General features: G+C 41.8%; 6 protein-coding genes across 6 annotated transcripts; 4 read left to right on the forward strand and 2 right to left on the reverse strand.

The window, feature by feature from the left end:
* Positions 1–255: 255 nt before the first annotated feature.
* On the forward strand, positions 256–2,572 carry LOC137605707 (histone H4). Its single transcript, XM_068330407.1, has one exon. It carries the CDS (start codon positions 269–271, stop codon positions 578–580), a length of 312 nt encoding a protein of 103 aa, XP_068186508.1. The 5' UTR covers positions 256–268; the 3' UTR covers positions 581–2,572.
* Positions 2,573–3,088: 516 nt separating this feature from the next.
* LOC137605705 (histone H2B.1/H2B.2-like) lies at positions 3,089–3,633 on the forward strand. The gene has a single exon (XM_068330405.1). The coding sequence runs from the start codon at positions 3,109–3,111 to the stop codon at positions 3,487–3,489; it is 381 nt and encodes a 126-aa protein (XP_068186506.1). The 5' UTR covers positions 3,089–3,108; the 3' UTR covers positions 3,490–3,633.
* A 581-nt stretch (positions 3,634–4,214) lies between these two features.
* On the forward strand, positions 4,215–5,488 carry LOC137605706 (histone H2B 7-like). Its single transcript, XM_068330406.1, has one exon. It carries the CDS (start codon positions 4,368–4,370, stop codon positions 4,737–4,739), a length of 372 nt encoding a protein of 123 aa, XP_068186507.1. The 5' UTR covers positions 4,215–4,367; the 3' UTR covers positions 4,740–5,488.
* A 146-nt stretch (positions 5,489–5,634) lies between these two features.
* On the forward strand, positions 5,635–6,142 carry LOC137605703 (histone H3). Its single transcript, XM_068330403.1, has one exon. It carries the CDS (start codon positions 5,732–5,734, stop codon positions 6,140–6,142), a length of 411 nt encoding a protein of 136 aa, XP_068186504.1. The 5' UTR covers positions 5,635–5,731.
* Positions 6,143–7,048: 906 nt separating this feature from the next.
* On the reverse strand, positions 7,049–7,597 carry LOC137605704 (histone H2A type 1-like). The gene has a single exon (XM_068330404.1). It carries the CDS (start codon positions 7,563–7,565, stop codon positions 7,182–7,184), a length of 384 nt encoding a protein of 127 aa, XP_068186505.1. The 5' UTR covers positions 7,566–7,597; the 3' UTR covers positions 7,049–7,181.
* A 1,080-nt stretch (positions 7,598–8,677) lies between these two features.
* LOC137605680 (cysteine-rich and transmembrane domain-containing protein 1-like) lies at positions 8,678–10,822 on the reverse strand. The gene is made up of 5 exons (XM_068330352.1): positions 10,737–10,822; positions 9,749–9,821; positions 9,616–9,659; positions 9,277–9,424; positions 8,678–9,149 (listed from the first exon to the last, which is right to left on the reverse strand). Exons 2-5 carry the CDS (start codon positions 9,819–9,821, stop codon positions 9,025–9,027), a joined length of 390 nt encoding a protein of 129 aa, XP_068186453.1. The 5' UTR covers positions 10,737–10,822; the 3' UTR covers positions 8,678–9,024.
* Between the last annotated feature and the right edge of the window lie 73 nt (positions 10,823–10,895).

Genomic DNA, 10,895 nt, shown 5'->3' on the forward strand with positions numbered 1-10,895 from the left:
GTCTTTGTCATGTAACGTATTTTTCGTTTTTCAGTCGTTCTTCTCACTCATCTGGTTCATTTTCCCAACGGTTGTAAATTTCATACATGAAGTTCACGTAAAGAAACAAACGGTTATTTTCTCCCGAAGCTAGTCTGTTGTGGGTGGGGCTGTAACCCCGCCCTCTGTCAGTCTGACTTCTATTACGTCCGCAAAAAATGTTCATATACTGACGGTCTCCCGGCTCCACCTCCAGACTTCTCAGTCACCGAACGAATCACAGTCGAAAATGAGCGGAAGAGGAAAGGGAGGCAAGGGACTCGGTAAAGGAGGCGCCAAGCGTCACCGCAAGGTTCTGCGTGATAACATCCAGGGGATCACCAAGCCCGCCATCCGCCGTCTGGCTCGCCGTGGTGGAGTGAAGCGTATCTCCGGTCTGATCTACGAGGAGACCCGCGGTGTGCTGAAGGTGTTCCTGGAGAACGTGATCCGTGACGCCGTCACCTACACCGAGCACGCCAAGAGGAAGACGGTCACCGCCATGGATGTGGTGTACGCCCTGAAGAGACAGGGCCGCACCCTGTACGGCTTCGGGGGTTAAAAGTCGTTTCCCAAACCACCAAAAACCAACGGCTCTTTTAAGAGCCACTCACTTAACTTGTAGAGCAACATCCTTGCATGAATCAACGTCGATTACAGTGTGAAGGTTTCCCCGAATCCTGGAATCACTGGTGTCGGGATGTTTAATTTAATACGAGAAAAGTTGAGAAGACCCGTGCCACGCAACTAAAGTCATTTTTGCTCTATGAAGTTTAAATGTAGTCAAACACTGCTATTTAGATCTGCTCATTAGTATGCAGTTAATACTGACTGCTCACTCCTTGGAGAGCTATCGTACCAAGTGGATGGACAGGAAACACTGTTCTAGTAGGAGAGATCTTGTTTGATTAAAAAGGATTTTCAAACTTGAGGAAGGTAAAGCACCAGCGGATGTTACAACATGGCAAGGTGGTTAAAAGCGTAGCATATAGAGAAATGATACGTGCCACCAAAAAAATTATTTTTTTTAAAATTTCATCTGGAGACAGTTCTGGAGGGGAGGACCAAGGTCAGGAAGGTCATCGACCTGTGGCTGAGTGTGGGGGAGGTGATGAACTGTTATTGTTTCATACAATTGCTTTATATTTGTTTTCATGTCAGTATAGGTTCATTTGTGGATATTGAACTTTTAATTTTGACCCATGACGTCACTTCCTGAGCCACATTTCCCTTCTTCAGTCCGTTTTGGTGATTTCTGAGTGTGGCTCTTAAAAGTGCTCCAATTAAATATCGTTCCACGATGAAAAAAAAAGTATCAGAAATTAAGAATTGAGGTTGACACGATTTAGTGTTATGTGTTATGTTAAGTTTGAGTTTTGTCACAAATCAAGTGTTTTTTATTGTATAAAGTACATGTTTTTTGCAGTAAAGATTTTGGGGGCACCACGGAAATATTCTTTTTCATGAGTTTTCTTTTGATGCAGATAGATAGATACTTTATTAATCCCAGAGGAAATTGTATTGTATTGATGTACTTTATCCCACTTGTGGTTCAAAATATGCGTGATTGCGTCACTCCATTTTGTGCAGAATAAATATGCCACTTCTTCAGCTGAACCGTTACATTGAAGATTCATCATTACATAACGCGTAGTAATTTAATGGAGTTAGGCCAGATTGGCTACAAAAGCAAGCATCCTCAATTAGGGAAGACAGCATCAAGACAGAAAGGTTAAGGATTATGTCTTGACACACAATCGCGTGCGACACAATTCTGTCTTATGCAATTACGTGTTGGGGTGGCACTTCCACTTAGAGGGACAATGCCTGAACAGACTCATCCGTAGGTTTGGTTCTGTAATCGGGCAGAGCCTGGACTCTGGAGAGGAGGAGCAAGGTCAGGAAGGTGATCGACCTGTGGGTGCCTAGCTTGGGATCCAATGGGATCTGGGACATATTGTGCGATTTCTGCACTCTTCTTTTTGCTGTTGTAGGTTTGGTATCTGTGTGTCTATATAGTAATGTTTTATGTGATATTCTGAGATAATTGTATTCTTGTGCAATGTATGTTTCATGATTGTTCAGTATTGAGCAGAGGTGAATAATTTTCCCTTGGGATTACTAAAGTATTCTTCATCTTATCTTGTAAACACACACATACATGTTAAAATGTATCAGTAACGAGTGGGATAAATAATTTCCCGAAGACGCATTAATAAAATATATTTTTTATTTCTTTCTTCTGTCATAACCAGGAAGTTGCTACTGAACTAGTTATCTTTAAGTTTGGGGTTCCCTTTTAACGCTGGTGCCCCAGCATCCGGACTCCGGATAATGCGGACGAAAAAGATGTCTGTGAAACGCTTTCTTCTACAAAAAAAAGACAACTGAATGAACTCTAACAGGGGTGATTCCAAGATTTTCCCCAGGTGCTGTATTGTGTGATGTCTTCAGACAGGGATTCCTCATCTGGTATACAAAGCTAACGTTATTAGACTAACTGTCAGTTGTTGTTTTTTTAGTTGGGTAAAACATAAACTTTGTGTACATTGTTTTACTTGTAAAAAAACACACACAAAAAACAACGTCTCCAGTACATTCATTTTTCGGTTAAGTGCAGAATAAACACCCATCTGAGCTGCTGACACCACTTTAGTTCCAGAGTGTAATTAATGCAGAAAAGACATACATCGGTCACACATGGACAGTCTAAATACGTACTTTATCGTCGGGTGAATAAGATTGTTGTAAAGTTGAATCATCAAGCCATCTTTGGTTCACAAATGTTTGTCACGTTAACGTATAACCGAATTTACACGAAGATAAGCACATTTATGTTCTAAATTTTTATTGTTATGAATTACCATTGTGTGCGTCGGTCCTTTGATTATTCGTGGTGATAACTTCTTGTTTTCATACATAGCTCTAAGTTTCCGGTTCTCGGAACGGGGGTTAGCTTCTACTGCGCGTGCTCGAGTTCGCAAGAAGAAGCAGCCAATCCTGTTGGAGCAACAGTTGCTACAAATTTGCATGCGGTCTTTATATATTTAGGCGTTCTTTTATAGGCGGAGGAACCGAACAGTCGCAGACATGCCAGGTGACGTGGTGAAAGGAGGCAAAGGAGGGAAGAAAGGGTCGAAGAAGGCCGCAGCGAAGGTTACCAAAGGCACCAGGAAGAAGAGGAGACCCAGGAAGGAGAGCTATGCCATCTATGTGTACAAAGTCCTGAAGCAGGTCCACCCTGACACCGGGATCTCCTCCAAGGCGATGAGCATCATGAACTCCTTCGTGAATGACATCTTTGAGAGGATCGCCAGTGAGGCTTCCCGCCTCGCTCATTACAACAAACGCTCCACCATCAGCTCCAGGGAGATCCAGACCGCTGTCCGCCTGCTGCTGCCCGGTGAGCTCGCCAAGCACGCCGTGTCCGAGGGCACCAAGGCGGTGACCAAGTACACCAGCTCCAAGTAGACCCCCGAAAACAAACGGCAACACAAAGGCTCTTTTAAGAGCCACCCACCGCTTCAAGAGAGCTTTCTGTTAAAATGTCTACAGCTCAGTTTTGGTCAAGTATGAATAGGAAATAAAATGGCTCCATTAACTTCTAATTACTTTTATAAAGAAGCATTTATTTGCTCAACATGACAAAAGTCAAACTCTTATACATTGAGCTGTTAATGTTTACTAATTGAAGTATGTTTTGAAAGTTTGTCTTGCTGACAATGACGGCAATTCTTGAACAAAACATTATCTTGCTCTACAATGTTTGCAGGAAGGGTTGAATACTTTGTCAAACAGGTTTTTACTAGAATCTAAGCGTGTTATGTAGTGTCGTGCATAAAACCCGGAAGTCATCAAATGTGAGGAATTCAGAGGACTTTTAGTCAGGATGACATGAGAGCTACACGACCGCATAGTTATCATAGTAATCTGTCCTGTTTGCCTAAAGTGTCCAAAGAAAGTGTGAGCAAAGATTCTCGACATCTTGTCTATGTTAGATGAAGCAAGAAAACCTCCAAATCGATCTGACCAAGAGGAAATTAACTGGATTGAACCCACAGTTTCATCTCGCATACATGAATGAGACTTACTCATTTTAAAACTGGGGGATTTTAGTTTTTCCTAAACATTTTCCGTGAAATCAATCAAGTATCGTGTTAATGTACTAATCACGCTGTAAACAACATACAGTCTGCCCTCTGGGTTACTTCTAACAGTTTACAAAGCGCACACTTCCTGTCCATGGAGAGGCAGCCAATCACTTGTGAGCAACAGCACATTAAATTTGCATAAGACACCTACAAGTACAACGTTCTCCGGACGAGGTAGTAGACGATCATTCTGCAATCATGGTTGGTGAAACAAACAAAGCACCGAAGAAGGGCTCCAAGAAGGCGATGAGCAAGCCGAAGGATGGAAAGAAGAAGAGGAAGAGACCCAGGAAGGAAAGCTACGCCATCTATGTGTACAAGGTCCTGAAGCAGGTCCACCCTGACACGGGGATCTCCTCCAAGGCGATGAGCATCATGAACTCCTTCGTGAGTGACATCTTCGAGAGGATCGCCAGTGAGGCTTCCCGCCTCGCTCATTACAACAAGCGTTCCACCATCAGCTCCAGAGAGATCCAGACCGCGGTCCGCCTCCTGCTGCCCGGTGAGCTCGCCAAGCACGCCGTGTCCGAGGGCACCAAGGCGGTGACCAAGTACACCAGCTCCAAGTAGACCCCCGAAAACAAACGGCAACACAAAGGCTCTTTTAAGAGCCACTCACAGCACCAATAGAGCTCCTGATTTAGATTTAGCCAAGACTATATATGCCTTGTATAATGGACCATACTTTGTTAAAAGACAAAAAAAACATCGTGGGACATGTGGTGACGCACATAAAATTAGGATTATGTGACAGCAGCCCGTGCAACCATCGAAACCGTCATTTTATCACGTCCATAGAAAATCACTCTGAATTGAACAATTTGTTTTTTATGGACACTTTTTATTGTGTATTTTCTTTGTTACTATCTTGTGAATTCTGTCCTCAAATCGTTTCCGCGTTCTGACCGGGAAGCGAGAGCGACAGTGTTGACTCTACACGGTTCTCATGCTTTCACGTATCCCTCCGCCCGCGGATAGTGGAAGCTCCGCCATCGCTGCGCAGAAAGTAGAGCTAAATATTAAAAGTTGGTCATTCGTTCAGATAAAAAGTGATGTGAAGTGGTGATGAAACTTAAATTACATAAACTCGTGGTGTTTTTAATATTTATACATGACTGTAGATTTACAGTACAATTTCCTCCGGGATTATTAAAGTATCTGTCTGTTTGTATTATCACACGAATGGACGGTAGTCCTGTCCTGTGCTCATACCCCACTATATTTTGGTTGATTTTTCCTTGTTTACTCTATTTACTTTCATAACAAGTACTAATCCATCATACAATGTGAATTAAATTTAATAAAGACGGAACTGTCAAGTTTCTTGCTTTATTTCGGTGACATTCGGTACAGATAGTCTCGTCTTTGCTTTCAGAACATCTGACAGATTTTGGTGGGTATCGGTTGCTTTGAATTCCTTTCCACCAATAGACCGGCAGTATGAGCTCGCGCTCAGTTCAAACGTGACCAATCAGCTTCAGCGCCGCCCCCTTGGTTTCTCTTAAAAAGCCGTCGCTGCCGGAGTATGAGCATGAGTTCCTGATAGAGAACGTGAGCTAACAATGGCAAGAACCAAGCAGACAGCCCGTAAATCCACCGGAGGAAAGGCTCCCAGGAAACAGTTGGCCACCAAAGCTGCCCGTAAGAGCGCTCCGGCCACCGGCGGAGTGAAGAAGCCCCACCGTTACAGGCCCGGTACCGTGGCCCTGAGAGAGATCCGTCGTTACCAGAAGTCCACCGAGCTGCTGATCCGCAAGCTGCCCTTCCAGCGCCTGGTGAGAGAGATCGCTCAGGACTTCAAGACCGATCTCCGTTTCCAGAGCTCTGCTGTCATGGCTCTACAGGAGGCCAGTGAAGCTTACCTGGTGGGTCTGTTCGAGGACACCAACTTGTGCGCCATCCACGCTAAGAGGGTCACCATCATGCCCAAAGACATCCAGCTGGCCCGCCGCATCCGCGGGGAGAGGGCTTAGAGTCACACGTCCATATCACAACACAACGGCTCTTTTAAGAGCCATTCCATAAACCTGGAAGGGTTCCTAAGTTTATTAATTGGTTCAAAGTGAACAATTGCCAAATTCCATTGTAAAAACGTTAAATCCTGTTACTAGAGCAGTGACAAGATGGCAAAGCAGTACTCTACATCAAATCTTAATGATGCTAGTTGTAGATCATTGTAATTCCCCTTCCTAAATGGTTAATTTATCAGGCCAGCGCAGATAAAAGGAACACAGAACATTGCACAGTACTTATTTCCACTGGAGTTATTAAAATGCTCATAAAGTGGAATCAAATGCAGCTTGTTCGTTAGTAGAATTTCAGGTCAAAAGCAAAAATTTCTGAAGTATTGAATAATATCCTACATTATGTGTATTTTTATACATTACCAAATTTACTGGTGATAATGGTCAACATGTTTTGTAGTATCAACCAATTTTGATAAACAGTATTCGCATGAAAATTGAGCCAATCAATTTTTTTTTCCCACTTAATACTAGGTTTAACTGATTGCAAATATCACTTTTTTAACCTGTCAAATTTTGTGTTAATACAGGTTGTTTGGTCCAAGTATGTTTATTTGCAACCTTAGGTTCTTTAGAGCTCAATATTAAAACATCTGGTTAACAATAAAGTGATAGCTGACAGAATTTTTCTGGTATGTGTGGACCAGAATTATTCTTTTGTGAACTGATGAAAGTTAGATGACACATTACACTTGATAATGATTCGAATTTGATGAAGTGAACAGTTAGAAAAAGGTTTTGGAAGTTATGAAATAACTTATAAGCGGTAATTTCAAAACAGGTACGTGAGACCTTTGAACTTGACTTTGAAGTGGGCTGGAATGTTCGAGACTCTAGAGCCTTTCTCAATCTCCAGGAGTGACAGTTAACAGCCTTAAATTAACAGATTTAATGACGGTTGAAAGTGAACAATGAAAACGCGCTTTTTGAGGACGTGTGTGGCTCTTAAAAGAGCCGTTGGTTCAAAGTTCTGTTGGGGCCAGGTGACCTACTTCCCCTTTGCTTTGTCGTTCTTCTTGGGCAGCAGGACGGCCTGGATGTTGGGCAGCACCCCGCCCTGAGCGATGGTCACCCCTCCCAGCAGCTTGTTGAGCTCCTCGTCGTTGCGGACGGCCAGCTGTAGGTGTCGGGGGATGATCCTGGTCTTCTTGTTATCGCGGGCAGCGTTTCCGGCCAGCTCCAGGATCTCAGCGGTCAGGTACTCCAGCACAGCCGCCATGTAGACCGGAGCTCCGGCACCGACCCGCTCGGAATAGTTGCCCTTCCTCAGCAGCCGGTGAACACGACCGACCGGGAACTGAAGCCCAGCACGGGACGAGCGGCTCTTAGACTTCGCTTTGGTTTTTCCGGCTCCTTTGCCACGTCCAGACATCTTGGTTCACTTTGGTTTCTTTCTGTATGAGAAATGACAGTTCAGATATGACGAAGTGTCAGCGAAGACTGTTTATATACAGAAGGTGCCTAACGCTCATTGGCTACTGTTAACGTAACTATGCTCGGCCAATCAGAACAGAGCAGGAGGTTTCTGGTTTTGCCCGCGTGAAAACTATTTGAATATGAAACTTCCCGTCATATTGGAGTTCATAATAAAACTTACAAGGTCACAGTTTGCCTTATAACAAATTAAAAGATGCGTTAAAAGGTATTTGAAGTGAAACAAACAAAACATTTGACTTTAAAATAACTACTTTATGTACAATTTTTTCATATTTTTTGTATTTTGTTAATATTTACACTCCTGTGCAATAAGTAAGCTAGTCAACCAATAAGTTTGTGACGTATTTTCAACTTTTACTACTTTTAAAATATAAAATATTATGATACACCTTATTTAAACTTCAATTTTTTTGTCAGTGTGTGCAGTCTATTAGTATTTTTTCGGTTCTTCAGTTATACCAGTGAGTGGTATAAAACTCATGAACACTCATGTGCATCCCAGCCTTTAAAGATGTGTTCCTTTGTCATTGGATCACACCTGAATCGAATACTTTGACCAAATATCTATAAGACTGTTAACATTATTATCAGTCTCACCTGTACTCTGTATTTAGTGACAGAACAGGCTCAGGCCAAGACTATCTAATATTCATTAGTTATTTGGGGTTTCTTTGTTTCTTTTGCAAAATTGTTTTTACCAAAGGTATGAAGCCACATCTAATTCTTCATAAACTTTAATCAGTGAGATGCAGAGAGCTCTTGTTATTATTAGTTTGGCATTTTCAGATGCTAAACTTTCTTCAGTATCACTATACTTATTATTATACATTGGATTTTTATAATATTCCCCTTTGCAGCATACATGTGCTCTCTAGAAGCTTATTCCACTTTATTTCATGTTTAAATGATGTTTACTTTCGATCATCTGTGTTGTAGTTTGGGGCTAAAAGTACACATGGTCAAACTGCTGGACAGCATTGTTCATGACTGATATGACCAAACAAGCTGCTTCACTGTGGGAAGAAGACAAACTGCAGATTCTTTCTGTTTATTTACTCGTTGTGAATGTGAATGTCTTCTTTGTTCTGGATCACGGCCTTGACATTCTCAATGGGGTCACTGAGATCGACCTGCAAAGCGATGTCGTCAGTCTAGGAGCTCATCAGGCTAATAAATCTGAACAAGGTTCCTCATAAACAAGAATGGGCACGGTTTAATTTAAAAGAAAATTAATCTCTTTCATGATTATAAAATTTATGTTATTATTGTATAAGAAATCACATTTCTTTTTAAAATCCTTTTATTCTGATAATTAGTATCTCTGCATTAGCGTGTCTCATTGGCTCTGCTTCGCTGCGTGTTTGGTGAGGTGGAGCCGGGGTGAAGGTCAGAGGTCAGCGGAAGCCGCGGGTCAACATGTCCCAGAGGCAGCAGCAGCACAGGGCAGCTGAACACGCCGCCAGACATGATTTCTCTGCACCGCCGCGACCGCCGCCGTGATTCTGATCGACCAGGAACACTAAGGGAGAGAGTGAACGACTGACGTCAGCATCTCTACAACATCTCATCAGGTCACATGACCTCATATCATCATGGAACATCACAGCAGGTACAAGAAGAAAAGTTTCTCTTGAGTTTGAACCCACCTGTGTTTGGTTTCGGGGTTTCTCCGTACATCTTCTTCCCATCCCAGGGGGAGCCGCTGGGGTAACCCTGGTACCCGGAGAGGTTCGGGTAGGTCCCCTGTGAGCCCTGGTAATAAGACTGGTCTCCTCCATATGTTTGAGGGAAGGCCTAAAGAGTTATTGTTGTTATTTTTAGTATTATTAACTAATTATTCAATACTAAACTTGAATTTTAAAATTCTTCTTAGTTGTGAATCTGCATCATCACCATAAAAATTAAATGATTAAAGTATCTTAATGCTTTTTATCTCTGTAAAATGTGTCTTTAGGTGTTGCTTGCTTGCTGTGCATTCTGGGTACCTGATACGGTGAGCCGGGGAAAGACGACGGCTGAGAACTAAAAGCTGAAGAGAGAAAATCATTCATTATTATGAGTATTAATTATTGTTATTATTATTGTTATTGTTGTTGTTGTTGTTGTTGTTGTACAAACCCGAAGGGAAGCTTGGAGCTGAGGAGCCACTGGGAGGGTGAGGAAAGTATGGAGGAGGGGGCTGCTCGTTCATCTGGATGGATGGATGGATGGATGAAAGCTTGTTAACAATAATGCAACTCAATAGAGATTATTATCAAATTATTATTATTATTATTATATTATATTATATTATATTATATTATATTATATTATATTATATTATATTATATTATATTGTATTATATTATATATATATATATATTATATTATTATTATAAAATTATTATTATAAAATTGAAAACTGTTGATTAATAATCAGATTAATTGACAATTATTGATTTTGTTTAGCTAAAAAAAAACCCAAATGACTATAAACAACAAACGTTCTGGTCAGCTGATCATGTGACCTGGAAATCACACTGAGCTCCATTTGCGTGACTATGAATATAGTCTGGGAGCTGTCTAATGTCTGGTCATGCCTTCATACCAATCCTAATCTAATAGACCGGTTTCCATGGCAGCCAGTAAAGAAACAGCCCCCCCCCCCCACACACACACACACACACACAAACACACACACATCTCGAATAAAAACACATGCTTCGCCTTTAAATTTCATAACCTAATGGCATATATTCAGATTAATTTAGGATTTCATTAACTTTATTAATCTTCAGCAGGATCCTCAGCACACACACACACACACACACACACACACACACACACACACACACACACACACACACACACACACACACACACAGGGCCTGAAGTCCGTTTGCTTCAACACACTTTGTGATTTTGAAGTTAAAACTTTGAGTGAAATCAAATCTGACTATAACAACTCAAATTAAACACATGACATGATATCCATTGGCTAAAAGTCATAATCAATTACCAAATTGACTTTCAATATAAATGACCCATTTCATTCTTGTTAACAATATAAAAATAGTCTTTTTATTGTTGATTTCATGTCAGTTCGAGTTACAGAATCTTAACTTACCTTCCGAGGAACCCTATAAGGATAAGTCTCTCTGCTCGGTTCGATGTGGTTGATTGATGGATCGATGTGAGCACGAGGGAACAGCTGACAGCGGCACGAGGGCAGGATGACGTGATGGACACCTCCCAAACCTCCTTCTCTCCTCCCTTCATTCTCTTT

This window comes from Antennarius striatus, chromosome 13 (assembly GCF_040054535.1).
Source record: "Antennarius striatus isolate MH-2024 chromosome 13, ASM4005453v1, whole genome shotgun sequence".
In the NCBI taxonomy this organism is placed as follows: Eukaryota; Metazoa; Chordata; class Actinopteri; order Lophiiformes; family Antennariidae; genus Antennarius; species Antennarius striatus.

Coding starts and splice junctions, on each gene's coding strand:
- LOC137605706 (XM_068330406.1), top strand. CDS start 4,368: ATGGTTGGTGAAACAAACAAAGCACCGAAGAAGGGCTCCAAGAAGGCG.
- LOC137605704 (XM_068330404.1), bottom strand. CDS start 7,565: ATGTCTGGACGTGGCAAAGGAGCCGGAAAAACCAAAGCGAAGTCTAAG.
- LOC137605707 (XM_068330407.1), top strand. CDS start 269: ATGAGCGGAAGAGGAAAGGGAGGCAAGGGACTCGGTAAAGGAGGCGCC.
- LOC137605705 (XM_068330405.1), top strand. CDS start 3,109: ATGCCAGGTGACGTGGTGAAAGGAGGCAAAGGAGGGAAGAAAGGGTCG.
- LOC137605680 (XM_068330352.1), bottom strand. CDS start 9,821: ATGAACGAGCAGCCCCCTCCTCCATACTTTCCTCACCCTCCCAGTGGC. Junction 9,660..9,748: donor AGCTCCAAGCTTCCCTTCGG/GTTTGTACAACA, acceptor TTCTCTCTTCAG/CTTTTAGTTCTCAGCCGTCG. Junction 9,425..9,615: donor TCCCCGGCTCACCGTATCAG/GTACCCAGAATG, acceptor ATAACTCTTTAG/GCCTTCCCTCAAACATATGG.
- LOC137605703 (XM_068330403.1), top strand. CDS start 5,732: ATGGCAAGAACCAAGCAGACAGCCCGTAAATCCACCGGAGGAAAGGCT.